The sequence below is a fragment of the Cercospora kikuchii genome (assembly GCF_019650295.1).
Source record: "Cercospora kikuchii DNA, contig_00009, whole genome shotgun sequence".
NCBI lineage: Eukaryota > Fungi > Ascomycota > Dothideomycetes > Mycosphaerellales > Mycosphaerellaceae > Cercospora > Cercospora kikuchii.
In genome coordinates this window covers 918,620-946,348 of record NW_025408590.1, presented here as the reverse complement: position 1 = coordinate 946,348, position 27,729 = coordinate 918,620, and the positions used below count along the sequence as shown (strand labels likewise).

The window sequence follows — 27,729 nt, the reverse complement described above, 5'->3', positions numbered from 1 at the left end:
CTATGATGCTGACGCATGTCTTGGAGAGCAATAAAAACCGGTGTGTTGAGTCTCAGACATTCGTTTCCTGAGGTGCATCTTGTGCTCCTCCCCAAAATCTGTTCTCTATAAGATTGACTTTCACGCAACGTACTCCATGTACCACATCACTACATTAACAACACAAAATCGTTCCTCATCAGGTTTCACAGCCAATATGTCGATGGAACGCATGATCGCAATCGCCTCCACGATCGTTCTGGTGCTTTTGTTCGAGCTATCAAGCAGTTCATTGACCAACACTCACGCAGGCCGCTGCGCTCTTCTCGTGTTCTGTTCCGCGATTGTGTCTCACTTTTCCTGGTCAAGCGTCGAAATTTGGCGAGAGTGCCGCAGCCAACGGGCAAAAAGAGTGCCCGAGGTCCAGCCAACAACATCCTTCACATCGACACTTAGCTCCCCATCACTCGACAATCTACACCCCGACGAAGAATGCCCACTTTGCAAGAGGAAATTCCGCGATCCAGCAGAAGACTTGCTTCCGCTATATCTGCCTTGTGGTCATCTATGGTGCGAGGCATGCATCGAGGACTACATCGTTGTCCAGAGGAGTGTTGAAGACTGTCCGCTTTGTCGACAAAAGATCCGGCAAAAGCTTCAGACGCTTCGTGCAAAAATCGTGCGTCTACAGATGGCGTTCGCGGATACTGTCTGCACGAATGCAGTGCTGCTCGCCATCTTCACTTGGCTTGTCGTGCTGGTGCTCTTCATGCCCTTCTATCAGCTGAACAAGATTTCGACGGCTATTCTGGACCGCGGTCCGGGCTTCTTGTTGATATCTTATGTTGCCGGGCGCAACATTTGCGCACTATTCTTGTTCAGGGGAGCTATAGAAGTGACCGCCTGCCTTAAGCCGGAAGGGTGTGGCATCGTGGCAACGCTGCAGCGCATTGTGGTGCCTCTTTTCTACCTCAGGAGAGACTATCAAACTCTCAAGATCGTGTTCGAACACGCGGTGATGCCATCACAGCTCGTCGGTCCTCAAGGCGTTCATCCTCCTTCAGCCATAGCAACTGCTCTGACATGGATCGGATACGCTGCGGTAGTGCTTTCCTTTTGGGACGAGAGAAAGTTCATCGAGAATCTTCCGGTGAATTGTCAACTCTGGTGCAAGCTGGCGTGGGACATCTTGCTGTAGCACGTAGGAACGTCGTGTGGTGCTATTGATGGGACATCGATGCACCACTTGTGATCGGCCGAGGGCGGCCAGGATCGGGGCAGCGGCCAACTATCGCTTCAGGCAGCTACGCATCGAACACAGCACTTACTCCATCTCGTCTCACTCATCCCAATCGTCTCTTTGATTCTGCTGCTCACTGTTGTCCAACATGTCATCGACAGAACTTTGTCGTCGCCCGCAGTTTCACCTTGTCGGCATAAGCAAGAAAGCCATTGTGGCCCGTTGTCGGAGGTGAAAACTTTCGGCAGATGGCTCGTGCGAGGGCCAAGACGTACGACAATGAATCACCACGGAGACGTCCCAAAGGACACAGTTGTCACGATCATCAGTTCAACACTTGAGTGAAGATTAATGGCCGCTTTCCGGGCTGCTGCACGACTTTCAACACTGTCAACAGCAACACCAACTACGAGCTTCGCCGCGCAAGGACTTCGCACTATTGGACGAGCAGGATACGCCATCAAGAAACAGTCAAACAAGACATCGTTATCAGATATGACGAAAGATCACATTCTCACATTGTCGTGCCCGGATAAGCCTGGAATTATCCATACTGTGACTGGAGTTTTGGCTAAGCATAACTTGAACATTTTGGACCTGCAGCAGTACTCCGATGTTGAGCAGCAGAAGTTCTTCATGCGAATCCATTTCGGCCATGCCGACTCTACACAACACCTCGCCGAGCCATTTGGTGAACTGGCATCTGATTTGAAGATGCAATACGACATTGTGCCTCGTTCGCACAAGCCGAAAGTCCTCATCATGGTCTCTAAGATCGGACACGCATTGAACGACCTCCTATTTCGCCAGAGTACAGGACAATTGAACATTGAGATCCCAGCGATTGTGTCCAATCATCCTGAGTTTGAGAACCTGGCTAAGAGCTACAATGTGCCCTTCCACCACTTGCCCGTAACCAAGGACACCAAAGCAGAGCAAGAAGGCAAAATCTTGGAGCTTGTGAAATCACACAACGTCGATCTCATCGTCCTGGCCCGATACATGCAAGTGTTGTCTCCCACGCTTTGCGAAGCCATGTCCGGCAAGATCATCAACATTCATCATTCTTTCTTGCCCTCCTTCAAAGGCGCCAAGCCTTACCACCAGGCGTACGACCGCGGAGTGAAGATCATCGGAGCAACTGCACATTTTGTTACTGCCGATCTGGATGAGGGACCAATTATTGAGCAAAGAATTGCGAGAGTAGACCACAGCATGGATCCGAAGGAATTGGTGGAAGAGGGCAGTAATGTTGAAAGCCAGACCTTGGCTGCGGCAGTCAAGTGGTGGGCGGAGAAGAGATTATTCTTGAACGGCACCAAGACTGTGGTGTTCAACTGAGCATGTGCACCCACTCATCGTCGATCGGCGCCCGAATTGATCTCGCTGAACTGAACATGAACAGATGCCACCACTCATCACGGCACACACCACGACACGGGCAGACATCCGCCTTGCAAATGGAAGCAATGTCAAAATTAGAACGAGAGTTTGATGACGATCACTGTGAAGGCCATAGATCACAAAGCTAAAGCACGTCATATAGAAAGCGGCACAATCTGCATATAGACCCTTGTAAAGGTCTCGACCACCTGTCACACATCGACATCCCTGTCGCATCGGAAACGCGCACATTGCGACATTCCAGTCAAGCGTCACTACGCAATTGGTGTGCCTCCTTGCTACCCGCTAGACCCTTGGGTACAGTCAAATGATAATGACGAGGCGGAAGTATGAAGATACTTTGACATTGGAGTTTATTGAGAGAAGAAAAGAACTACTCCGCACGAAGCTCACGATCCGCTGATCGATTTTGTCCGAGAGGCAGAAGAGCGTACTCACGACATTTGCAGAGAAGCCAACAGCAACGACGAACAGTAGAACATCAACTTTTCGCGACAATGACAGAAACAGCCCTCCTCTCCCCAACAGAAGACCACCATAACCACAGCACCAACATCCTCCACAAATTCCCCAACCCACCACAACCTCGATCCCAATACCAATGTGAATCCCAAGACCACCGCTCCCGAAGCCTCTCAACAACAACAACCGCCCTCCCAATAATCTTCTCCCCACACGACCTCCTCCCAACTCCTCAAAGAACCTTCACAATCCTCCCCAGCACCGAAGACATTAAAGAAGTCCACTGCCACAACTCCGGTCTCCAACCCTACACCATAAAACGCAAAACCCAACGACCCGGACGAAGACCCATGATAACAATCGCCGCACTACCGGGCCGAGAAATCGTAGCCGGAACAAAAGCCGGAAGAAGAGAATGTCATATCTTCGTCGGGAATCCCGAGAAAGGTGCTACAGTATGGTTACCTGTTGTGCAGAATAGTACTGGGATCTGGACGTTTAATGCGAATGAGAGGGTGCTGAGGTGGAGGGAGAAGGAGTCGTGGTTGAATGGGTGTGGGAAAGGTGGATATGGGAAAGGGGATGCTTTGAAAGATTTCGAATTGATGGATGCGATTTCTGCGGAGCCGCTGGCGGAGTATCGGACGAAACTTTCTGGAGGGGCGGTGTTGGAAATTTATTGTGATATGGAGCAGTCGTTGGAACTGTTGACGATGGCTTCGATCTTGGCGATTCTGGAGAGAGGACGGACGACGAAGACGGAGAAGGGAGGGAAAAGTGGTGAGAGGAAGGGGAGCTTCCTTGTGTCGGAGAGCTCTTCGCCGACGAGCTCGAGGTCTGCTTCGCCATGCACTGTTCATGGAATGGGTGACTGAAGAAGGTGGACGATTAGCATTCCTGTGGATGCGGCGCGCAAGTGAGGTTCCTGTCTTGGTTTCGGATCACAAGCCAGCGTATGCCCTCATGAGAGGGGCGGGCACAGAGTCGACCTGTTCTGCCAACATCACTCGGCAATCTGGCGAAAGAAAGGACGCGCCAACGAATTAGGGCAAGGGAGCCGAGCCTGTCACTCTACTTGCCTTCAACGCGATAGCACCGCACTGTACAGAAATGCACTGTATCTCTTGCGATGGGCAAAAGCAGAGGTCGTAGATCTGCTGCATACCATAACGCAGTATCCACAATGACAATGTCGAAAGCGGGGAGTCATACCCTCGCGCTCAGGCCTCTGTATGAGCATGTCCGCTTGCTATCAGTCGGTCCTGCGTCGGTGACAGGCAACAACGCTCATCAGTGGCTGCGATCGCATCCACTCGTCGCAGTCACGAGTGCTCTCCAAACTGTGCTTGGCCGGATAATCCATCAAATTCATGCCCAGAGCTTCTTAGCGTTCGCGGCACCGCACCATTAGCGTAGATTGCACGAGCGTGATCAAATACCTATACTGGGCAGTGCAGATGAGCCAAGTAATCCAAGTTTCTTATAGAGCGAGCACAGGGCAGCTATTCCTGGTCAGACGAAAGCTTCTCTGAGCACTAGATGGCTTGTGCCTCAACACATCGGCCTATATGCAATCTGATCATCACATAGAAGCCCGGCTAGACATCCTAGTTTGGTAAACTGTCGGGAATAGTGACACCGACCAGGCTGCGAGTCAATGTCGGCCTTGAAATTATCCTGGTCGATGTCAATGTTCCAGAAGACAACTTTGATCAATACATCCTTGACGAATGGAGCACATAAGGTTGGAGTGACATTTCGCCCGTTATAGCAGGAAAGTCGACAAGGCGAGATTGGCCGAGGCATCGATGATTTGCGAGAGCGGGATCTCTGTTCTGCTTCTCTGTCACCGTGTAGGTTCGTGGTACTAGTACTGATGACATTGCTGCGAAGGTCATACGCCTTGGAGCAGCTCGAAGAGGATGCCTCTGCGCACGTCAGCTGAGTACGATGAAGACAGACACCAGCTCGAATGCTCTGAATCGGGACCGATACCAGAACTCTCGGGCGTTCATCCTGCGTTCGCTCACGTCTTCCTCGGGCCAGATGCGATTCGCCAAAGTCCCTACTCTCAGGATGAAGCCGCATACGATGCTTTCCAGTGCAATCACTCCCCGATGACTCGATCACGTAGTCGACAGTCCGCAAACTACTTCCAAGGGCTTCCAGCGTCTCTCATGCCGGCTTACGGTCGGGTGGGGCGTCCAAAGTCTCCTAGTGCGGAGTCCATGGCTGCCGATTGGGCCGATCAGATGAACATGATGCGAATGAGGCAGGACCGAATCGATTGTTGGATCGACAGTCTGGACAGCCAAATTTCCTTAGCTAGAACGCAAGGCACAGCTCTGGAGGAAGTGCCTCTAGGCGAAGGTCTGTCTCCACTGGCGCAAACAGCAAGTGGACAACCGCGACACTGGAGTGGGCAGCAACGAAAGGCTGTGCCAGTCAAAAGCGTGCATGGAAGCATATTGATCGCCACTAGTGGACTCTCGGGCGATCAATCGCGAGGGGTATCCTCTCGCAGAACAGCCATGGCGCCGACCGAAGGTGGCGGAGATGTGGTTGTAGAGGCTCCTTGGCGAAGCAGTGAAATGCTACTTACAGCCACTCTGTGCCTTTTCCAGGCCCTGTTATTCTATCCGTACGGTCAAGGGTTGGCCACCGCAGTTTCGCTATCAAGCTCAATATTGCATGCCACTGACCGCTCAAGCCAAGTGCTACCAGAGCACGACCGGGCGAAGACCATGGCGGACGCAGCATGGATCGCAGCCTCATATCCGTTAACACATGCAGCATTCTCGCTGCTCGGACATCAATTTGGCTCAGCTTGTGGTCACAGACTGATGCTCTTGGCTGCTTGCACTTTCTGGATAGCCTTTCAGCTGAGCTGTGCCTTTGCACCAAGTGTCACGGCTTTATGCATCTTGAGAGCATTTGCGGGCATTGGAGCCGCTTTCGTGACCTCGAATGCGATTGCATTGGTCGTTGTCTTCATGCCGGCTGGAAGGAAAAGAGCCCTGGCGCTCAGTCTCATGGGAGCGATGGCGCTCATTGGCACCACCACATCATGCGTGCTATCTGCAATGATCGTGCAACTCACCGCGTGGAAATGGAGCTTCATAGCACCAGCTTGCTGCGGCGCGATGCTCCTCTTTCTTGCTTTGGCCACAGTACCTCGAGACAGCCCACTTCGCTCCCGGGCTAGAATCGATCTGATCGGAAGCTATCTCGGAATCGCGGGCCTTTGCCTGTTCAACTTCGTGTTCAATCAGGCACGAGTTGTGGGCTGGGATGAAGCGTACATCTACGTCCTCATTCCCATTGCATTGGGCCACCTGCTGTCCTTTTTCTTCTGGGAGACAAGGATCGCGTCCAATCCAGTGCTGCCTGTCGGCCTATGGCGATCGCGGCACCTCCCCAGGACTTCGTTCATGGTTTTGTGCTCCAGCTTGTCCCTGGGTGTCTTCCTCTGGTATTTTGGGCTCTTTGGCACACAAATTCGAAAATACAGTCTCATCGAGAGTGGCGCAAATTATCAGCCTATCACAGTATTGTCAGTAGCGACGACATTCGCCTCGTCCCGGCTTTTGACATGGGCGTCGGCGAAGTACTTGTTGGCCGGCGTCAACCTCGCACTCATTCTTGCCAACACCCTACTCGCAGCGGCGCCCAGCGATGTGACGTTTTGGGCCATGATTTTTCCTGCCGCGTGCATGATTGCATTGTGCGGGACCCTGGCACAAGCCGCGGGTCGGGCAATTGAAGTGGAGAGCTTGGAGCAGGAGTATCAGAGCATCGCCGTCACTCTGCTGCACGCGGCGCTGAGCTATGGGCTGAGCACAGGTATTGGCATCGCCGGCACGGTCGAGATGGAGGCGTATGGGGACGGCCATGACGTGCTTGTCGGATACCAGTGCTCCTTCATCTTCGCCGCAGCGCCGGCTGGCATCGCGCTGGTGGGCTCTCTGATGTTTCTCGGCAGCGACACGCGGTCCAAGACGGGAGGATTCGAGCAGATGAAGGAGACCAAGACGCGGCGCCGGGTACTGGGCGGAGTGCGCCTAATGTCACCGCATCGGCGGCCAGTAGAGCGCGGTTTTGTTGTGGAGAGGCGACAGCCGAGAGGAGTCGACTGATGAGCGTGTTGGATAAATCGGTAATGGTGCTCGTGGTAGACTTCCCGTTTCGTGACTTCCACAGTTATAGGGCGCGTCGTGACGCCAAGAACCGCGTGGCTGCCTGATCTCATCCCGGTTGGAGTACGGCTTCCCTCCTCTTCTGCATTGCAACTTGTGTCACCACAACACTCGCACTACGAACGAGAGATGCAATGGTGCAGTACTGCTACGAGCCTTCTTGGGGTGGCTACACTCTCGCCGAGAAGAATTACTGGAAGGTGAAAATCCAACTCCCCGACGATGATGTTTCCAAACAGAACAACGAAGACCTCCTGCCTGCCGACAGACATTTCGCGATCGAGTCGCGCAGACAGCGAGGCTTGCTTATCTACGACGAGTGCCGTGAAGAGGAACTGCGAAAGTTCTGTGAAGAACGCGGCATCCGCTTGCTCAGGTCATCGAACAACCGGGCGGGCATGATCGCCTCACTCGAGCTCGCCGATGATCAAGGCACGACATTTGATCGTTTCCTGGACCTTCCCGCAGAGCTCCGGCTGCGTATCTATCAGTCCTACAAGACATCCTTGGGGGCCAAATTCGGACCTTTCAGCGTGGCGCCGCCCATCACCTCCGTCAGCAAGATGATACGACAAGAAGCTGCGTCAATATTCTTCCGAGAACGAATGTTCATGTGCTCCTGGGCGAGACAAAGTTTCGTGGAACCGCAGAATCCAGGACAGAGTCCGCGCTTGGACGAAGTGACAAGTCTCTTCTTCGAAAAGGCACCTCTCGTTTTCTTGGAACAAGTCAGGCGACTGCAGGTGTGGACATTGCTGCCTGCCCCTCCTGGTTCTAGGTCTGCTGGCAATGGATACACCGATTGGCTCATCGATCTGAGAGCCAAGAGTCGTGAAAAGCGCGTCATCTTCGAAGATATGGGCACCTTTTGGCGGCCCGGCCAGACAAGATCCCAGCTGGACGAGATCGTCCAGGCTGTCCAAGAACAAGTACAGGATGTCGTCGACGACATAGCCGCAAGAGATCGCATGACACTGTGTCGCGAAGATGCGAACACCATCTTGGCGGCGTTCACGACTTTCCCTCGAGACACGACTGAAGCCTGAAAGTTCTTTTCCATGCTCGTCTATATGCATTGTTTATCCGCGACTGCGGTATAATACAGTGTTCTGCTGTAATCAAGGCTCTGGTTGGCTTCCAAGTCATGCAAAGGCACTGCTGGGATATAATCTATGGACTGGAAAACCACTCATGTCTGCGTACCAGCATTTGATAGTGGGGCTCAGGTTGCGTGCTGTGCGCTCTAACCCGCCTTTGAGTTGGAGTTATCCGCGCAAGACCACGGCGAGGTACGCTCCTTGGAGTTTATGATACCGAGCACCGAACCGTACGTGCCGCCAATCATCTGCGAAAGTGTTAGCGGACACGTTGCAGTGAACAGCAATTGCACAATGCAACTTACCATGAATGTGCCAGCAATGAGAATGAAGGCAGCCCAAGCGGCACCAAGCCTCCACTTCATGTTGCGATCACTCCTGTTCCAGTTGTCGTAGAACCACATGCAGCCCATGGGGTGGAAAGACATGAATGTGGCGAACACTGCGCCGATGAGGGAGATGAGCTCGTTGAAGACTGGGATACCACTTCCAATGAGGTAGCCGACAATCACGACGCCTCCGGTGCAGCCCAGCCATGCCATCCAGTGAATTGGTGTGTTCTTGGTAAGATGCTCGCTCTTGCGCATGAAACGCATGAAGAAGCTCTTTGCTGGCAACTGGAAAATGTCAGTTGCAGGTCCCATGTCTAGTATTGAACAACGAGCTTACATGAACGAAGAGCATGCCACTGGCAATCAAGCCGGGCAGTGCCAGCCCATAGCAGACCTTCTTCATGGTAACACCAGCAGATCCGAGAGCGGGCGAAGCGACATACGAGCCGCAGTAGTAGTACACGACGACACCAATGACAAGGTAAACCAGCGACACGCATGCTTGCGCAACGAAAAGCGACTTCGTAAAGTCGCGAGGGTTGCGCATCTCAGAGGCGATCGAGAAGAAAGCTGGAGAACCAGCAAAGGCGAAGACGATGGTCGAAACGGCAGACATGGCCTCAGCGAATGTTGGATCTCCCCAGACCTTGAAGTCAGAAGTGAATGGACCAGTCTGTGGTGCCGCCGCAGGTCGGTCCTGAACGCCAACAGCAATGGTGAGCGTGAAGACTGCCTGATGTCAGCTTTGTCCCGCAAGTGCAGGTCACTTCAACATACCAGCTGTGAGAATACCAGCAACGCCGACCCACGCAATCCACGAGACCTTGCCGAGAGTCTGGATGCTACCAAAGCCGAAGCCAATAAGGGCAGCTACCACAACAAAGATGGCGGTGCAGGCACCGTGCGATGAGAGAGAGTTCAGACCGATCGAGATACCGATCATCGCAGACGCAGCCAAGAAGATGAAGTACACATTGAAGCCTGTCGCTCAGCGATTAGCCAACATCGCATCGAGAGACACCGTTGCAGACACTCACCCCAGTACAAGATCTCACGACCAATCTTGCCGCCCATGATCTTACCGGCCTCGTCGATTCCGTACACTTCTGGATGACGAAGCTTGAATTGACCAACCATGTAGCCTGTCCAGGTTGTCATGGTACCGATAATGAGGAGGATGATTACGCCAGGGACCATGCCGAGGGAGTGGAGCGCAGATGGGATACCAAGGACACCGAGACCGATTTGGGTCTTCATCATCAGAATGATAGTGCCGATCCAGCCGACCTACACCTTTGTCAGTACTCTCGCAGCATCGCGAGCACCGTGGCTACTCACATCCTTGTAGTTTGGGCCATCTTCAGAGAGTTCACCGAAGACCTGGAGTACCGATCAGTTCATGCCTCAATCGCAATGCTGGTTGTGGTGCGTTCGTACAGCATCGACTTCTCTGGTTGGCTTGGACAGATCCTCCACGTCACCATAGCCTGCTGTGGTGACTTGGTGAAGGTCCTCACCATTGACTTTCTTCTCGTCCCCGTACATGTTGGCGCGGGTGGTATCGTATGAGTGTTATTGAAGGGCACTGAAGAACCAGAACAAATCTGCAGGACTGGCCGTGCTCAAATAGACATTCCATGATGCCTGTTTGCGATGCCATGAATATGCCGCAAGCCATATGGGGCTATTACATGATAGTAATTGCCGCCCACGGGGACGGCTATAGACGGACACGCGACTGCTGCACAGCGCGTGCCCGTGCACTAATCCGCCTTCACAGATCCAGTTTCTTATGCACGCCGATGCGTCAGGTCTCAAGAACAAGTGGAACCTACAGAAAATACCCATGCTCGAGCCTCCCCCATATACTGCCAAGGAAATTACCAGGGTGCTGCCACCGTGTCGCCCTCATGAACCGACTTCGGCTCGGTCTCGCTCGTTGGTTTCGTGGGCCAAATCACCGCGGTAGATACGAAGTCACCAATTCGTGCGCAGCAGCATATCTCTCTGTGGATCATCATATTTTGCGCGTGCTCTCCATTTCTATTCCGGTGGCGAATGCTTGACGAATTAGAGCGCGACGGACGTCAATGAGAAATTTTGTCGTTCCAATGGTTGTTGCTAATGGCCTGACTGCGTGGGAGCAGGGATCCCTTCACAAACCAACATTCCTGCAGTCATGCTTTGGCAACTTGGCAAACCCGTTTGTGAATGGGCTAGAAGGAAGCTAGAACTTCGAAAGGAAGGCTAGCATGCTGGATCGTATTGCAAGATTGATTACTCTCCGGCAACATGACTCCACAAGACGCCTCCAGTGGGCGCGTGAGCGACATGGAAATGGCTGGTTGGTAGGATATGCTTGCCATGACAACGGTCGTCATCGGTACGCTGAATGGACGCGGACGAATGCACATTAACGGACGTTCCTGTAGAAGGACTTGGGTTGATCCGTGACTCTGTTACGTCAGCGACCGCAACACATCGAAACTGTATAAGCACTACTGTACGCTCAAGACCCGACTCTATGCGCCATACTTTTGCATACAAAGTTTGAGGGATTATTAGCAGCATCCTACGTACCGCCAGCCGATTCGTCGTAGGAACGCTCGTGATGAATGAGGCACAGTCGAATTGCGCTTCAGCTGCCTTATCTGGCGCTTGGCCGGGGTGAGAGACCGTCCGGACCAGGTTACGCGCACCGGAAAAAGCGCCGTAATCCAATGACACGAACGCCCTGGATGGCAGCGTCGCAGCAGCTTCTGCAAGGCTGAAACGACTGTCAGAAAGACGTGAGGCCAGATAGGCAGCCAGATGCGCTTGAACGTGACTTTTTGTCGCGTAGCATCCGGTCCTACCCATTGCTGCCCTGCCAAGCTCACGATCCGATCCAGCCTTACGAGGCAAGCATGGCCTGGGAATAGAAGGTTTCGCTCGGCGATGCCGAGGTGTCTTGGAATACCACACCGAAGTACAACTTTCCTGGTCGCGATCCGATTTGGTCCCAAGGCAAGATAGGCAAATTGCCTCGTGACAGAATACTCGAAATATCCAACACGCGCAATTCTTCAAGGTGGCCACGGCGTTTCAAGATCATCCCCAGGATTCGCCACCCAGTGCTGTTCTCGATCCATGGACCAGCGGTCAGCAACGAGAGGTGCTGTGAGGATGACGAAAATGCCGAAAGATAACACTTGAAACTTCACTTCTCTCCTACGCAGCATACAATCAGCAACGCAGTATACTTTGCAGGCATACCAGCCTGCAGATGCAGAATACCTGGATGCATTGTGATGCGAGAATCGTGCCGATTCACAGCTTCGGTTTGACTGTCGCTCCATGGTGCCACGGATCAGATGCCAGTCAATTTCCGCTATCTTCGTGCTCTGGATCGACCGCTTTGGAAAAAATTGTTCGAGTAGACAGGTTCCAGTCTAATACCGGTCTTCTTCGTGCTCTGGATCGACCGCTATGGAAATTCTTCGCGCAGAGAGGCGATTTGGAGCCAGCTGTCCTTTGCGATACGGAGCGCAAGTATGAGAGCGAATCTGTTGAAGCGTGGCTTGCCATTTCGTCGACGAGAAAATTTCGGTGCATCGGGTTAGTGTGAAGAAAGCAGCTGAGCGGAAGAATTCAATTAGATCCAAGAGGTTGACAAGACATGGCTTCTGGATAGTGAAGTATGGCTCTTTTCTTGCTCTGCATCATTTCGAATGAAGCAGTTCCTCAGGATGCAAGCGACCATTGCTGCTGAATCAGTGGTTCGACCTCGTCATTCATTGACGACTGGACGGGCGGTACTTGAGTAAGTATGCGGGCAGCATATCTCCTACTTGTTCTCGAAGACACTGTCCGTCGCGTCTTGCGGAGTGTATTCAGCGACGGACTAATTCACATCAATGCACTACCAACCCAAGCATTGGCTGCCCTCCGGAGCATCGATGGGTGTCATCAGTCACGAGGCACTCGTACCCACTTCGTTGCAAACACGGTCTTAGCGTCCGGTGGGTAAAGAGGGTGTTGCAGTACAATCCAATGCGGAGCCCCACATTTGCTCTTCTTTTTGCGGAGTCAAGTGTGCTATACACTTCTTGACTTGCCTCATGTGGCGCAACGCAAAGCATGTGGTGGAGCAACAAGCAATCGGAGAAATTTGAGTATGTTGCTATTCCGGGTAAAGGACTCTTGGCATGGTTTACTGGAAGAATTATTGAAACACAGATATAACAATATCTTGAACAGACATTGAGCATCATTAGAATCCTGACACTTGCTATTTTCAATTGCCCAGCATGCGTCGTGGCATACTGACAGTCGGTCTCGTTACCGGGACTGCGCTTGCAGCACTTGATACCAACGGCTTGGCCAATCGCTACTTTGGCAATGATGCTGCGTGGTACAGAGACAAGATTCCATACTTTGAGGCTTCCGACGCCGAGATTCAGGATGTGTATTACTACCGATGGAAGATTTTCCGGGCTCATCAGAGGGATCTTGGACAGCGGGGATATGTTTCGACAGGTGAGAATGAGATCAGAGAACAGGCGGACATTGGCTTATGCAAGATGCAGAGTTCCTCGACGACGTGGGGTGGCAACTTGAGCCTTGGGCAACATTGAACGATGCCACTGGATTCCACTTGGGTGAAGGCCGATGGTTGCGCGATCGTCGTTATGCTGATGATTACATTCGACATATGTACAATGGCGGCAACGATCGTCACTTTACAGACGTGAGTGGCAAATTTTGGCTCCTTGCAAGACTGTCGACTAACGTTTCGCCCAGTGGATGGCAGACAGTGTCTGGGAACGATATCTCGTCGACGGTGACAGGGGTGCGATTACTACTCATCTCAATGCCATGACCAACCTCTTCCAGCAATGGAATGATGCCCTGGATACTTCCAAAGGCCTTTACTGGCGCGAGCCGCTCGCCGATGCGACCGAGTACACCATCTCCAGTATCGATGCATCTGGAGGACAGGATGGCTTCGGAGGCGGCGAAGCATTCCGACCCACAATCAACTCATACATGTATGCGAATGCTCTCGCTATCGCCAACGTCGCAGACCTCGCGGGTCAAGGCAACGTGGCTTCTGATTACCGTTCCCGAGCAGCCAATATCAAGTCTCGCTTCCAGGCTGATATGTGGAACACCACCTTTGAACACTTCATCGATCGTCACCAGAGGACAAATCAGTTTGTTCAATACTACCAGCCGATTCGTGGCCGAGAGCTCAATGGATATATCCCATGGATGTTCTCCATGCCTGACAATACCGACCAGTACAACCAAGCTTGGAAGCATCTCAAGGACACGAACAAGCTCAGAGGCTCCACCGGCATGCGCACAGTGGAGCCATCGTACCAGTATTACATGCGCCAATACCGCTACGAGGGCAGCAACCGAGAGTGTCAATGGAACGGACCAGTCTGGCCCTACCAAACCACACAAGTCCTCTACGCAATGGCAAACTTACTCAACAAGTACACACAAAGCATCATCACCAAGTCAGACTACCTCGACGAACTCCGCAAATACACAAAACTACACTACTGGAACAACAAACTCAACCTCGAAGAAGACTACGAACCCGACAAAGCCGGCCCCATCGTCGGACTCGCTCGCTCTCCACATTATTTCCACTCCGGCTACAACGACCTCATCATCTCCGGCCTCGTCGGTCTTCGTCCACGAGCAGACAACACCCTCGAAGTGAACCCCATGGTCCCCGAAGGCTCACTGCAATTCTTCCGTCTCCAAGATGTGCCATATCACGGACACAGCGTCGCAATCCAATGGGACGCTAATGGAAGTAAATACGGCCAAGGCACAGGTCTCCGCGTAGAAGTCGATGGCCAAGTCGTTGCAACCTCTACGCGGCTGAGCAGAGTTACAGCGCAGATCAGCAGTGCTTCTGCACCTGCTATCAACAGAAGCCAGATCGCTAAATCGATCCAACTCGTCCGAGGACAGAATCCGTCAGGATCAGCTTCAAGCGGCAACAACGCGGAACGTATCCACGATGCCATCGATGGCAGAGTCTGGTTCATGCCTGAGTTGCCGAATGGTTGGGATTCGGATGCGACGAGTGGTGCTTCGACGCAGTGGTATACGATCAATTTTGGATCTGCGACGCAGCTTACTGGTTGTGAGTTGGCGTTCTACGATGATGGTAGCACGTTCGCTGTCCCGACGGATTATGATATTCTGCGATTTGAGAACAACAATTGGGTGAAGATTCAGGGCAATGGTGCTTTTGGAGATAAGGCATTGGCGAACGGAATTACGAAGGTATCGTGGCCTTCGCTGAGCACATCTCAGCTGAGAGTTTCGTTTCCGCAGGCTGCTGGAAAGAGGACGAGACTTGTCGAGTTCAAGGCTTTTTAGGGTCTATGTTGTGGAGGACGATGTATCTAGGACGGACTGTCAATGATACGCAGTACTGGATCCTGCTTCTGTGTCTCCGCTTCATGATGAGTAACCCCTCCCTCGGCGCAAGTCCAGCTCGACGTCTGTCACCACCGCTTGATGATCACTGTAGTAGATGCCCTCGTCGAACACATTTGCAAGAACAGCATAGGTCTGAGGAGACCAAGGTCCAGCCTTGTTCAAGAAAATGTAGTCGATCAGAGTGTTAGACTGACCCTGGAAGCCGCTGAACGTTCCAATCCTGTTGCCGTATCGTTGTTCCTCTGGAACACTCTCCCGCACATCATAGACCGGCGACGATGGTTGCGTAAGATACTGATACGCCTCCTGTCCAGGCTCCGAATTGAAATCCCCAGTAACAAAAATCGCAGGCCTTTGTCGACCACGACCACTTCCCGTCGCATTCTGTCGCTTGTTGATTTGTTCAGCAATAATCCTCGCCGAATTCTCTCTTGCCACAGTCCCCACATGATCGAAATGCGTATTCATAGCCGTGACCAATGCCCCAGTCTCTCTATGCTTAAAATCCCCAATCGTCAAGACCCTGGTAACAGCCGCATCCCAGCCTTTCGATCCAGGAACATCAGGCGTAGGAGATAACCAGATCGTCTCCGAATCCTTCAACTCCCACACCGAAGGGCGATACAACAGAGGACTATACTCTCCAGCTTCCTTACCATCATCTCTCCCGACGCCAAGAAATGCCCATTCAGGCTCACTCGTCGTTCGATTCGCATTCAACCCAGCCACAACATCATCAAGTTGTGATTTCAGAACTTCTTGCATACCGACAAAAGCGGCTGGGTTGTTGATCGTGTTAAATCGAATTTGGGAAATCACCCGGGGTGCTCGGACGCCGCTCCATGGCTCTTCTCCATTTCCTCGGTCCGTGGCGGCAAACCGAATATCTGCAGGAGACGGTCAATTGAACTAAATTCTACGCCAACGCGGTTGGTGTCATTTTGCTTACTGTAGGAAATGATTCTGATGAGTAATGTGCTGAGTCCTACTGGGAGCTGCATGACTTCTGAGGAGTCCGTCGACGACTGATGTTGTTGGGATTGCGCCTATGCAAGTTCAATGAAGGCGAAGACATCAAAGTATATAAACGCACCATGATCGCCACGCAAAGGGACTGTTACCTGCGAATTCTTAGGTTACGCTCAACGTCACTGCCACGAGGTTGCTGCGCGACTCTTGACTTGCTGTTGAGAAGCGAAGGCCAAGAGCCAAGCGGGATCTGCGTCTGCGGAAGATGTCGACGTCAGTCGCAGATGTTGCGGGCAGCTGAGTTCAGTGACTTCGTACAGAAAGCGAGACCATGTGGAAGAGAATCGAATGCAGAGACTGCAGTGTGCATCCAGACTGCAGAACTGCAGTGTAGGGTAAGCGCGATGTACCGAGAGTCCGATGCTGTCGAAGCCGAAATAAGCGACCAGGGCAGTCACGACTGATGGTTCATTGGCGCTTACGCCAATTTGCGATGTCTCTCTTTGCAGGTTGCCATTGATAGCGATTATTCAATTCGTAGTTCTTGTACATTGCTTGGGGTATCATCTTCATCTCTTCACTAATCTCGGGTATCACAGTCATCTTCACTAATAATGTCCTCCTGCATTTGGCTTCCATTGCGAATGCGCACAGCATTCTGGCTGAGGCATCAGCCTATATCGGGATTGACAATCCCGTCGTCCAGCTTCATCCCCGTCGGTCATGCGAACTCTGCTTCCCTACTCCCGAGTGATCCTGGCTCCTGGCAACTCGGCAAGAACCCTGGTGTCGCAACGCCTGGGAAACGGCCATGCCCGTTTAGAAATCAGGTCTGACTGCTCCTGAACACCGATGATGCCAGTCTGTTGATCGTGCCGTGGTATCGTTGCCAGCTTTCTAGCGAGCCAGGAGTGCTGATTTGAGCTCTGTTGCTCAAGGGGCACCTCTCAGAGGACCTGCAAAGGGGGAACGAAGGTAGTCGGAGGCTCGGAGATCCAACACGGTTTCATCTGCGTCTCATCCAAGAGTCTAAACTTGTGCGCTGCTGTTTTCTCAGCGATGCACCGATGGCTGGCGAATCCTCTGGATAAGCTGCTCATTGTACGCATAGGTCAAAGCATTCGCAAAGCCGACCAACTGCGTGCTCGCTTGCATGCCTCGGAGCCAAAGTGGTGCAGTGTCAAAAGCCTCCCAGATGCGAGTGGCCATACCAGGAATCCACAGAATGACATAAAGGATTGGGTACCCATTGAGGAGTAGCATCTTTCGTACCGCTTGCTTTCGCTGTCGGGCTGCAGCTGATGAGATTCGTGTATTCGCGGAAGCGGGCGATGTTTGTCCGACGAAGCTCAATGGTGCAGTGTCACTGGCGGTGCTGCAGCTCGGCGTATGCCCGTGTTTGACATTACTGCCAATGCTGCCCACCTCAGACTCCTCTTCGCCGATGTTGGGCTCTTTAGTCTTCCAAGGCGTGTCGTGATGATGGCCAAAAGTTGTCGTTATAGAGGACCTCACACGTATGTGACGACCTCCTCGCTCCTCGTGTGTTGTGGGATGGTGCTTGTCTTCAATGGTGCCGAGCGGGTGTCCGGAGGAGTCGTATGTGCCGCCGCTACTGGAACCCACACCCAATCGTCCGTATGCGCGCATGAGGTAGATGTAAATATATGTGTAAATGGCAATGGTAATGACAAAGATGGCTATGCGCCAACCATGCGTCAAAGCATATCGCAGACCAAAGTATTTGGCTTGGATCCAACACCAGTTACCACTCACTGGTCCGTAGAGGTCGAGACCTAAAGCAACGTTCGCTATTTGCCGTCAGCGGACAACCTCATCAGTAGAGCTTGCTGCAAATTTACCAGTGATAATCGGTGGTATCCATGGAATCGCACATACGCAGGCCACCTGCCACCACGGAGGCTCGATGACGAATCGTGGTTGCCGCACAGTCAGGAGCACTGACAAAGAGATCACGAGAATGTTGAAGTCGATCGCCTGGACCGAGAATTGTCCAATGTAGCCATTTGCCGTGCATGCGGGGCCAATGGAGAGCTCAGGGCCAGGTTTGTGTACTCTCGACAGCACGACGGCGCCGGAAATGCTGTTATTCAGAGAGTTGATCCAATCTGCAAGGGGTCAATACTTATCCGGCTTCTTCGAGACCGGTGTCATCGCATACCAGATACCAATAGGTTCACAATCAGTGCTTGTCTGAAGTGTCGCTCGGGCGGATACATGATGTAGAAGATGCCGAAAACTGTGCTAGCCAGAAAGGACAGGCAGGAGCATATGAAAGTCGGGATCGCGGCCTCGAGAGGAACCATCTTGACGATTGAGAGGACGTGAAGTCCAGCTGCGCATGTGTCGACTCCGCGCAATTGAGGAGTCGTCGCGATCGGCGGGATACGGCCCTAAGTAAGCTGCGAGCTGCGCAGTCGATGGCCAGCACCCCCATGCTTGCCGTCCTCACGCTGCCAGGTTGTCATCTGAGGCCTGGCAATCCGCTTGCTTGGGCCTGAGCGAAAACGCCGGGACCATGTCTTGAACTCTGCACTTGCCGTCAAATACTCCGAAAAGAGAGACAAGTCCCTTCATCATGCTGGGCACCAAATGCGATAATTGCTGAAGACGACAGTCATCAAACTTTCAAAGGGCGATGCAATCAGATGGAAGATTGAGCGATAATGTCTACGAGGAACGCCAGTTGCAGAGTGTGTCGAGAAGATGAAAGGACGACCGGACACGAACGGGCCAAGAAAAGGTTCGTGCCAAGTCGAATGCCCGCACGAGGCCGGCGCGTGGGGATGGGGAAGCCCTTGTGCTCTCTCGTCACAGTCAGACCTGCCTCAGTTCACTCTTCATCATTGGTCCCTATTTTGAATGACTATGGCTTGGTCTGGTCTTCGCGTCCATCGTATCGACCGGGTGCTTCACTAATCGAGCTCGATGAGGAATTCCAGGGGCTATGCCAAAGCCGCAGTGAGCAGCGACGCGCTGAGGCCCAGAACTTGGCCACGAGCACGGTGATCCCGAGCGATCCTATCCGGAGCATTGCAACCTGAACAAGACGCCATCTTCTCCTTCACAGAGAGCGGCGAAAAGGCCAACGCCAAGCACGGCGATGTAGGGATGGAAGTGCCCAGCTCAATATTGGCTATGCAGTGAGTCCGGAGCGGCCGAGAGATGTTGGATTGTCCAATAGGTGCAAACTTCGTCGGCGTAACTGCAACTGAAGCATTGCGATATCTGGACATCTGCACATTCACACGCGTGTATGGCATTTGCGCATCCGCCAAGCATCGTCCTAGTTGTGGAGAAACCATGATGTCGATGATCGCCGCTGGAACACCGTGCGTCCACCATCAAGGGCTCGGTTAATCAACTTCAAACAATTCCGGTGATGCTGGAAGCCCGGACACGGCGCAAGGACATTCTGTTGTAAACTTTGAGCATCTTGCGACCAGAATTTTGGGACGCGATTTCCATGTCTTGATGCCAATCGATTAGGGCAACCGGCCCGAGATATGCTGCGACCTTTTATATAACAGGAGAACCATACGTAAGTGCTGGCCCAGTCAGACTTGAACCAGTCAACAGATGAGAGAATGTGCGCAGGACGGCAAGACTTCCTGAAAGAGGTGATAAGTAATCCAATCTGACATCTCAGCACCGCCGGCTTCAATTTTCTTCCATGCCGGCCGTCACTGGTTATGGAAAGACATCCTACGATGGCAGGTACCAAGTCTTGGTGTTCCTCTCGCGTGCACAACTCAGCATGGGCCAAAATGCCGAACTCAAGTCGTGATCGCCTGCGGAGAAAACAAGACCGAGGCTGCAGCTGATACCAAGACCTTTCGTTGATCTTGTGCCTGATTGGCTCCATCGTTTCTTCCATGGCACCGTGACAGCTCTAACTTGACTACACTTTCACCTGCAACTGGCTCGCTGGGAGAGCCTCTTGCCAATGTGGGTAGTTCATTGGAAAGATCTGTCGTCAGATGTTGCTTCTCCGGCTTGACTTGCTCGCAGACACAGTCGATCATCTGCGTATTGCATGCGAGCATACGAGCTGAACCACTGTCTTGTGCGCCAACTGCACAAATTGTGCCAAAGCATGGCATCTCATCTGGAGGATCATGCAAAACGAGCCAGGAACGAGATGCGACCCCGCAGATCTAGAGATGTCGTCAAAACGTGAAGAACGTATAATAAGAACGATGGATCACCAGTCTCCAAGGCCTCATCGACAAAGATCCTCCCCAATCAAACAATCGCCCAAGAACATCCTTCGTCATGCGTCTCACATCTCTCATCATCAGCGGTCTGTTAACAGTCGCTTCCGCTCATCCACTCTACACAGTCGTCAAACGTGACGCAGCAAGCATAGTCGCTGCCCTCAAGAACGTCCAAACCAACGTCCAAACCTTGAACGCAACAGTCAACACCTTCAACAAAGGCGACCTCGACGGACTCATCAAAGTCCTAAAGATCCAAAAGGTACCTTCCACCACCTAAGTCCATAACCCTCACCAGAAAATCATCCTAACACCACCCCACCAGCAAACCTCCGCAGTCGGCGACTCCGTCGTAACCGCCGCCTCCACAGCCCAACAATCCGAAGTCCTCAACGAAGCCGACACCCAAAAAGTCGCCGAAGGCGTCCTCGCACTCAAAGCAGACCTCGATACCTTTCTCCCCAACCTCTCAAGCAAGAAATCAGCTTTCGATAGCGTCGCATTCCTCTTCTCTGTCAGCAAGACAGTCGCGCAATCCCTCCAGACGCAAAAACAACAAAGTGCGAATTTGGGAGATGCGATTACGGCGAAATTGACGGGACCTTTGGCTGGGTTTGCGCCTCTGATTAATGCGCAGATTGCGGAGCAGTTTGATAAGGCTATTGCTGTGTTTCAGCAGAAGGGAGGGGTGATTTCTTTGCCGCCGATTCCGTCGTTTGGTTGAAGGATTGTTAGACTGAGGACGATGTCGATGAGAAATGTAGATGAGGCATGACAGGACCTCTAAGTAGAGAAAGCCGACAGAGAATATACCATGTATGACTGTATGACTACTTTGCTGCCTCTGCAGCTTGCAATGTGGTCTTCTGATACTCCCGCCCTGTGTCGCTCCAATCTTTGCACACCTATGCACCTTTCAACACTTTATCAATGACCCTGGCATAGCTAACAAGCTCTTCATCCTGCATTGCTCTAGTCACAAGCTGTATCGACGTCGGTGCACCATGTACGTCTTCACTTCGATCTGCATCATAGTCAGCATAATTGCGTTCAACGACCTCACTTAAACACAACTTCACTCACAAATGCGATTCGTCTCCACCTCCGGCTTCGCCAACTCATCCCGATCAACAGCCTTGTCAACCTTTCCCACCGGGATAATCAACCCCGGATACGACAACAGATTCCACAAAATCGTATAATGCGGCACTCCAAAATCATCGTGCGGCACAGCAGTCGTCTGTGCCGGCGGACAGAGGATGATGTCCAGTTTATTCGCTACCCATAAATCGTGCCAGAGAGCTTTATATTCTCCAGCAAGAACATTCACGCTAAAGAGTTCTTCGAGTGTGTAACCTTCAGGTTTCGCCACCATTGTACCCAATGTGCGCTGCAGAGAAGGGATAAGAGGTTCACCTCCAGCTTCGATGTTTTTGAGGAATGTTCGGGTGTTGTCCATGGACCAGTATGCTGTTGCGATGTCGACGGAGGTGTTGATGGAGGGTGTGTTATTCAATACTATGATTTCGTGGCCGGCTGCTGCGAGGGCTTTGGCTGCTTCGTCGAGGGTTCGGCGGACTGGTGGGTGAGTGGGGAAGGATGGGTCTTCGATGTAGTAGCCTATGCGAAGCTTGGAGGGAGTTTGGTCTGCGATTGCGGAGCGCCAGGGATAGAATATTGCTGTGGCGTCGTGGTTCCAGGGTGAGGCTTCGAGGATGGTACGTAGGAAGAATGCTGTGTCTTCGAATGAGTTTGCGAGGGGACCTGCGCATGCTGGGAAACCTGGGCTTCCGCGTGCTGAGCACCAGGCTTGGTTTCCGTAGGGCACTCGGCCTGGGGTGGGTTTGAAGCCATATGTGCCGTTGCACCTGGTGTGGAAAGCATAGGTCAGAATTGTTTGGGGTCATACAACGCAGATACTCCTCTCAACAACTTACAGTGCTGGGATTCTCACACTACCGCCAATCTAAGCAGCAAAAGGTCAGTAACCCACCCCTCATGACAGCCTCTCACAACTCACATCTGTACCAACACCTATTTCACACATTAGCAAAAAGTCCTTTTACAAGTTTACCAACATCCAAACAAAAAAGAAAGAAACCACTTACCAATCACCGACCCCCTAAAAGCCACCAACGCTCCCTCCCCCCCACTACTCCCCCCAGCACCCAACCTCAAATTCCCGGGATTCAAAACCCGTCCAAAAACATTATTATGACTATCCGCCGTCATAAGCGTCAAAGGTACATTCGTCTTACAATACAAAATCGCCCCCAACTCCAACAACAAATCCACCAACGGAGAATTCTCCTCATCAACTCCCCTCTCCAAAAACGAAACAAATCCAAGCGAAGATTGCACGCCTTTGTAGCGGAAAGAATCTTTGATGGAGATTGGGACACCGTGGAGAGGGCCAACGGGTTTTCCGTGCTCGGTGAGGTAAGCGTCGAGTTGGGCGCCGCGGGTGAGAGCGCCGGAGAAGAAGGTTTCGGTGAGGCAGTTGGTGAGTTGTTGGGCGATTGCGGCGCGTTTGCAGAAGGCTTGGGCGACGGATGAGGCTTTGAGGGTGCCGGATTGGACTTTTTGGGCGAGGGAGGTTGCGGTGAGTTCTGTGATTTCGAGCTCGGTTTGGGAGAGGATGCCACATTTGGCTGGTATGTCGAGGACGCTGATGGGAGTTGTTTCGTTCCCGGTGAGGTATTCTTGGGGAAGACGCCATTCTTGTGGGATCTTGGAGAGCTCTGCTGCTCGTTTTGCAGCTGCTTTGGCTTGCCAGTCTATTGTTGTGTCGGCCATGATAGACGAATGTTGACTTTGATTGCTGTGTTCCTGCTTGATGTGAGGACTGAATCTATAGCTGATTGTCAGCCGAGGTTGCAGGAAGTCTGCAGAGCTCGTGCGCGTTCAATTATATCCTCATCCGGTAGCTTAGGAGCACTCGGACACGAGGTGCGATACGTGTATACCACCGGGCCCACATAGGCAGGGCGTGAAGACGAAGGAAGGAGGGGAAGCGGGCAGGGTAAGCTCGGAAGCCCTGAGCTTGGCATAACATCTAGTTTACTGCTTCAATACAATTGCACCATATGCACCAAGTGTCACCCGATCGCCTTTGATCTGAACTCTCCCATTGGAAATCAGCTCGGTCAAGCCATTATACTTGCCGATCGGGACAGCTTGCTCTTGGTCAGAGAAGTTCAGCAGCACGACAGCTCTAGAGCCCTCTGTATCTGTCCGCTCCCATCCGAGTACGTACTCTCCAGTCTCTTGCTCGTCGATCGGCTCATAGGTGCCGTAGACAAACAAATCCTTCTGCTCCTTCCGCAGACTAAGCATCTTTTTGTAAAATGACATGACACCATCCGGATCGTCCAACTGGCTCTCGGCATTCCATTCCTTGTGATCTTTGTTGATAGTCATCCAAGGTTTGGCCTCGGGCGAGGTGAAGCCTGCGTTAGGGCTTGCATCCCATTGCACAGGCAAGCGTCCGTGGTCACGAGCTTTCAATTGAAGTTCCTTTAGCACATCATCCATCTTCGATGCGTCACCGCCCCGTCGTTGAAGGATTTCCTTGTAGTAATTGCTGCCCTCGACATCGATATATGCCTCGGCAGGATAGTCTTTGCCGAGATTAGCCATGCCAAACTCCTGGCCAGCAAGCAGATACGGAGTACCACTGAGTGTAGTCAGGTAGACTGCGAAGAGTTTGGCCGCGGCAGCGCGATGTTCCGGAAGATCTGAGCCGTATCTGCTGAGACTTCGACCACTGTCGTGGTTGTCCAGGTATATGCTGTTCCAGCCATCAAACTTTGGCATAGCTTGTTGCCACATGTTGGTGATTTTGCGCAATTTTCGCGGGTGGAAGTCATCCCGAGAGTACTTTCCAGTTGGTCCGAAGTCCATGTCAACCACATCGCCGGTGAAGACCATATTCAGCTCGTGTCGGTGTTTCGCCACGTAATCTGACACAGACTGCTCATCTTTGGTAAAACCCAGTTCTCCGACAGTCATCACATCGTAATGATCGAATACCTCGGTCCGCATCTCACGAATGTAGTCGTGCATCCTGGGTCCCGAAGCGAAGAACTCGGACCCGTCTTGGTACTTTGACTCCGGGTCTGTGATCTTTCCGTCCGGCAAGTCTGGGTGTTTGCTCATCAAATTCATGCTGTCAATACGGAACCCGTCGACGCCACGATCGAGCCAGAAGCGCATGTCCCCGTAGGTCGCTTGTCTCATTTCCTCGTTCTCCCAGTTGAGGTCAGGTTGTGACGGGAGGAATAGTGCAAGGTAGTATTGCTGTGTAACTTCGTCAAAGTGCCAAGCACTGCCACCGAAAATGCTCCTCCAGTTGTTCGGCTCTGTGCGATTGCCATGTTCGTCGATTTTAGGAACACGCCAGAAGTACCAGTCCCGCTTTGGATTACTCTTGGATTTCCGGGACTCCTTGAACCAGTCATGTTCGTCACTCGTGTGATTCACAACCAAGTCCATGAGCAGCTTGATCTGGTTGGCATGAAGCTCATCAATCAGCCGCTGAACGTCTTCAAGTGTTCCGTAGGGGCGGTGGATGTCTCTGTAATCTGAAATGTCGTAGCCCATGTCATTTTGTGGCGAGGCGTATATCGGTGATAACCAAAGGGCGTCCACTCCGAGTGACTTGATGTAGGGTATTTTTGATATGATGCCAGGAACATCTCCAAGCCCATCTCCGTTGCTGTCCTTGAACGATGCCGGGTAGATCTGATAAACGCTGGCTTCCTTCCACCACGTCTTCTCGATCGTCTTCTGAGCCATCTTGGCGTGCTGTGGAGGCGGAGATTCTCTGTGAGGCATTGTAAGATTTTGAGAACGACGAATTGGACTTGACTTACAATGCTTGAGTTCACGCTGATATATCAATTGACAACACCACTAGGTCATGGCCTTCGTGCGAATAGTGGAGGGCAATCCTACTGCCGTAGACAAGACCTCCGCAGTGTGGAGTGTGGAGTCGGCGAAATTTGCTTCTTTGGGAGATTTGGCGAAAGAAGAACTTGGTCGGACCGAGCTTACAGAATGTGAAGCAGCAGAGCAGACAGAGCAACAACAAGTAGACATGTGAGACTCGCTCGACATGACGATTTCATTGCCACTGCTCAGTGATGGCCCTACATCCGCGCAGTGCCTCGAACGACGACTCACCCATTCCAAAGGGCCACGTCTGCACTGATCGAGCTTGCACCACGCGACTGTCCGTGGACTCATGATCGACTCTTACAGCGTTGCTGTCGTCAACATCGGGGTGGAGAGGCACTATATCCCAGACCCCAAATCCGATGCCTTGCACTTCGAGATGCGATTCCTCTTTGCCAAGTCCTGAATCTGGCTCCGGCCGTTCGCAGCGTCGCCATCGACGTGGAATGCCAGCAACGCAAGCTCAGCACAACGATCATCCCGTAGAGAGATGCTTGCGGCTGCACACGCATACATGTGCACCATTGTCATCCACTCTCGTCACTGTCGAGATGTGCTCATTTCCTCCTCGTGAAAGCGTGATCGGATGTGATTCGGCGATCTCGGGTTCTTCTGTGCCGTGTTGCACTCGTCGCATCGGTGAGGGCCAGCAGGCGCATCAGGCTGTATATGGAGAGCGTGTTGTTGCTGCCTTCATGCTCGCTGCCGTGAACCAGGCTGTCGTCCAGTGGTCTTGCGCAAGCAGCGAGACTTCGAAGCGGCTCTCGTGGTTGATTTCGTCGGCGACCAGTCCAGCGCGATAACAGACTTCATTGGTCGATGTTGATGCAGATCATTGCGGACCCCGAATCTCCTGGCGAGGCGGGCGAGGAGGCGTCTGCAGGTACCGCCCGACGAGGCTAGGGAGTGGCCAGGCTGAGAGGGCGCGCGAGGCGACAGCTGTTCGCGTTATCCACACTGCTTCACTGTACTCGCGACACCCCGCGCAATCTGCGACACCGCGCGCGCTGGCAGACTCGTAATCGGCGCGTCGTGTGCGACATACCCAGTGGGAGCCAGCGGCGATGTGGTCGGAAGGGCGGAAGCGATCAACATGGCGCAACACATGGGCCGGCAGTCCAGGGGGCCCCGGTTGGCACGGTTTGGATGCTGCACCACGCAGAACCGGCGAGCCCCAGTCGCACACCCAATCTCCCCTCCACGCCAGACACACCCTCCATGCCACCACCTTCCGCGACTTCGCCCAGGCCTGCGCTCTGAAATTCTCCAAGTCGCGGAGCAGGATGTCCTTTCGCTCGGCCAACAATGACCGCGAAATGGTCTCGCCCGTCTCCGACCGATCGTCCGGAGGGCCAACGGGGATGCATGCCGCCTTCGAGTCAGCAGTCACACCTCCCATGGTACCGGACGATATGGAAGGCGTCCAAGTGATCACATCAGACATCGAACCCATCATCCACACCCTGTATGAACAATCCACCAACCGGCATCAGTACCTCGTGGCGGACCCTTCGACCAAAGAGGCAATCATCATTGACCCGGTGCTTGACCGAAATCCATACTCTCCAGGAATCAACACCACCGCAGCTGATCAAATCTTGTATCTCGTGAAGGAATACAACTACCATGTGGTCCACATCCTGGAAACGCATGCCGTCCAGGATCATCCCACATCGGCATGGTACCTGAGGACGCAATTACGAGACAACGATGGCCAGTTCCCACGGATATGTACTGGAAAGGCGCTCGCAGGTGTACAGCGCATGTTTGCACGGCAGTACGGAGTGCAGAACGCAGGATGGGGATCGAAGTTCGATTCTTTCCGCGATGGGCAAGTCTTCGCCGTGGGCGAGATGAGGGTCCAATGCATCCACTTACTTAGCGAGCCGGACTGGTTCGGCTTCGTCATCGGCCATAATGTCTTCCTAGGCAAGGAAGTGTCCCAAGAATCAATGCATTCAGCCTCAGTACGGCCTACGATGCAGGTTGTGTTCAGGAAATTGGCTAGATTCGCAAACATCTACGCTTTCCATCCACAAAAACAACAAGAAATTTCCCGGCCTTCCACAGCACAGACAGAGGTATCCGAATGGATGCACGAGCCCGCCACACCACGAGGCTCGATCAGTATGAGACGCATGATCAGCAGATCGCACTTGGGCGCCATAGGTGGGAGCAGGAGCTCCATATCCAGCGAAGCCTCGAGCAGGCAATCACAACGACGTATCAGCCAGATTCCAGAACTTGCATAGCGAAATGCGGCAGCGAGCATTTTTGGTTCTTCACGGGCGCGAACGAGATCAAAATGATTGGATCGGAGGAAACACAACCACAGCATGGACCACGGCGCACGAATTGAGCGATTTTCGTATGTCTTTCCACATTTCGCATTACAATCTCGGAGAG

General features: G+C 52.7%; 12 protein-coding genes across 12 annotated transcripts; 7 read left to right on the top strand and 5 right to left on the bottom strand.

The window, feature by feature from the left end:
• Positions 1-1,714: 1,714 nt before the first annotated feature.
• On the top strand, positions 1,715-2,560 carry CKM354_001248700 (uncharacterized protein; the record flags this gene model as incomplete). The annotated part of the gene is made up of 1 exon (XM_044808009.1): positions 1,715-2,560. One exon carries the CDS (start codon positions 1,715-1,717, stop codon positions 2,558-2,560), a length of 846 nt encoding a protein of 281 aa, XP_044663944.1.
• Positions 2,561-3,120: 560 nt separating this feature from the next.
• On the top strand, positions 3,121-3,960 carry CKM354_001248600 (uncharacterized protein; the record flags this gene model as incomplete). The annotated part of the gene is made up of 1 exon (XM_044808008.1): positions 3,121-3,960. The coding sequence occupies one exon, from the start codon at positions 3,121-3,123 to the stop codon at positions 3,958-3,960; it is 840 nt and encodes a 279-aa protein (XP_044663943.1).
• Positions 3,961-5,007: 1,047 nt separating this feature from the next.
• Positions 5,008-7,221, top strand: CKM354_001248500 (uncharacterized protein; the record flags this gene model as incomplete). Its single annotated transcript, XM_044808007.1, has 1 exon — positions 5,008-7,221. The coding sequence occupies one exon, from the start codon at positions 5,008-5,010 to the stop codon at positions 7,219-7,221; it is 2,214 nt and encodes a 737-aa protein (XP_044663942.1).
• A 194-nt stretch (positions 7,222-7,415) lies between these two features.
• CKM354_001248400 (uncharacterized protein) lies at positions 7,416-8,327 on the top strand (the record flags this gene model as incomplete). Its single annotated transcript, XM_044808006.1, has 1 exon — positions 7,416-8,327. The coding sequence occupies one exon, from the start codon at positions 7,416-7,418 to the stop codon at positions 8,325-8,327; it is 912 nt and encodes a 303-aa protein (XP_044663941.1).
• Positions 8,328-8,524: 197 nt separating this feature from the next.
• Positions 8,525-10,255, bottom strand: CKM354_001248300 (uncharacterized protein; the record flags this gene model as incomplete). Its single annotated transcript, XM_044808005.1, has 7 exons — positions 8,525-8,626; positions 8,684-8,995; positions 9,048-9,439; positions 9,488-9,691; positions 9,748-9,997; positions 10,049-10,090; positions 10,148-10,255. The coding sequence occupies 7 exons, from the start codon at positions 10,253-10,255 to the stop codon at positions 8,525-8,527; spliced, it is 1,410 nt and encodes a 469-aa protein (XP_044663940.1).
• Positions 10,256-12,999: 2,744 nt separating this feature from the next.
• CKM354_001248200 (uncharacterized protein) lies at positions 13,000-15,097 on the top strand (the record flags this gene model as incomplete). The annotated part of the gene is made up of 3 exons (XM_044808004.1): positions 13,000-13,228; positions 13,279-13,439; positions 13,493-15,097. 3 exons carry the CDS (start codon positions 13,000-13,002, stop codon positions 15,095-15,097), a joined length of 1,995 nt encoding a protein of 664 aa, XP_044663939.1.
• An 81-nt stretch (positions 15,098-15,178) lies between these two features.
• On the bottom strand, positions 15,179-16,161 carry CKM354_001248100 (uncharacterized protein; the record flags this gene model as incomplete). Its single annotated transcript, XM_044808003.1, has 2 exons — positions 15,179-16,047; positions 16,110-16,161. The coding sequence occupies 2 exons, from the start codon at positions 16,159-16,161 to the stop codon at positions 15,179-15,181; spliced, it is 921 nt and encodes a 306-aa protein (XP_044663938.1).
• Positions 16,162-17,182: 1,021 nt separating this feature from the next.
• CKM354_001248000 (uncharacterized protein) lies at positions 17,183-18,456 on the bottom strand (the record flags this gene model as incomplete). Its single annotated transcript, XM_044808002.1, has 3 exons — positions 17,183-17,940; positions 17,992-18,258; positions 18,312-18,456. 3 exons carry the CDS (start codon positions 18,454-18,456, stop codon positions 17,183-17,185), a joined length of 1,170 nt encoding a protein of 389 aa, XP_044663937.1.
• Positions 18,457-20,425: 1,969 nt separating this feature from the next.
• CKM354_001247900 (uncharacterized protein) lies at positions 20,426-21,091 on the top strand (the record flags this gene model as incomplete). Its single annotated transcript, XM_044808001.1, has 2 exons — positions 20,426-20,629; positions 20,693-21,091. The coding sequence occupies 2 exons, from the start codon at positions 20,426-20,428 to the stop codon at positions 21,089-21,091; spliced, it is 603 nt and encodes a 200-aa protein (XP_044663936.1).
• A 181-nt stretch (positions 21,092-21,272) lies between these two features.
• On the bottom strand, positions 21,273-23,163 carry CKM354_001247800 (uncharacterized protein; the record flags this gene model as incomplete). The annotated part of the gene is made up of 5 exons (XM_044808000.1): positions 21,273-21,391; positions 21,451-22,235; positions 22,305-22,333; positions 22,388-22,401; positions 22,476-23,163. The coding sequence occupies 5 exons, from the start codon at positions 23,161-23,163 to the stop codon at positions 21,273-21,275; spliced, it is 1,635 nt and encodes a 544-aa protein (XP_044663935.1).
• A 264-nt stretch (positions 23,164-23,427) lies between these two features.
• CKM354_001247700 (uncharacterized protein) lies at positions 23,428-25,164 on the bottom strand (the record flags this gene model as incomplete). The annotated part of the gene is made up of 1 exon (XM_044807999.1): positions 23,428-25,164. The coding sequence occupies one exon, from the start codon at positions 25,162-25,164 to the stop codon at positions 23,428-23,430; it is 1,737 nt and encodes a 578-aa protein (XP_044663934.1).
• A 1,223-nt stretch (positions 25,165-26,387) lies between these two features.
• CKM354_001247600 (uncharacterized protein) lies at positions 26,388-27,575 on the top strand (the record flags this gene model as incomplete). The annotated part of the gene is made up of 1 exon (XM_044807998.1): positions 26,388-27,575. One exon carries the CDS (start codon positions 26,388-26,390, stop codon positions 27,573-27,575), a length of 1,188 nt encoding a protein of 395 aa, XP_044663933.1.
• Between the last annotated feature and the right edge of the window lie 154 nt (positions 27,576-27,729).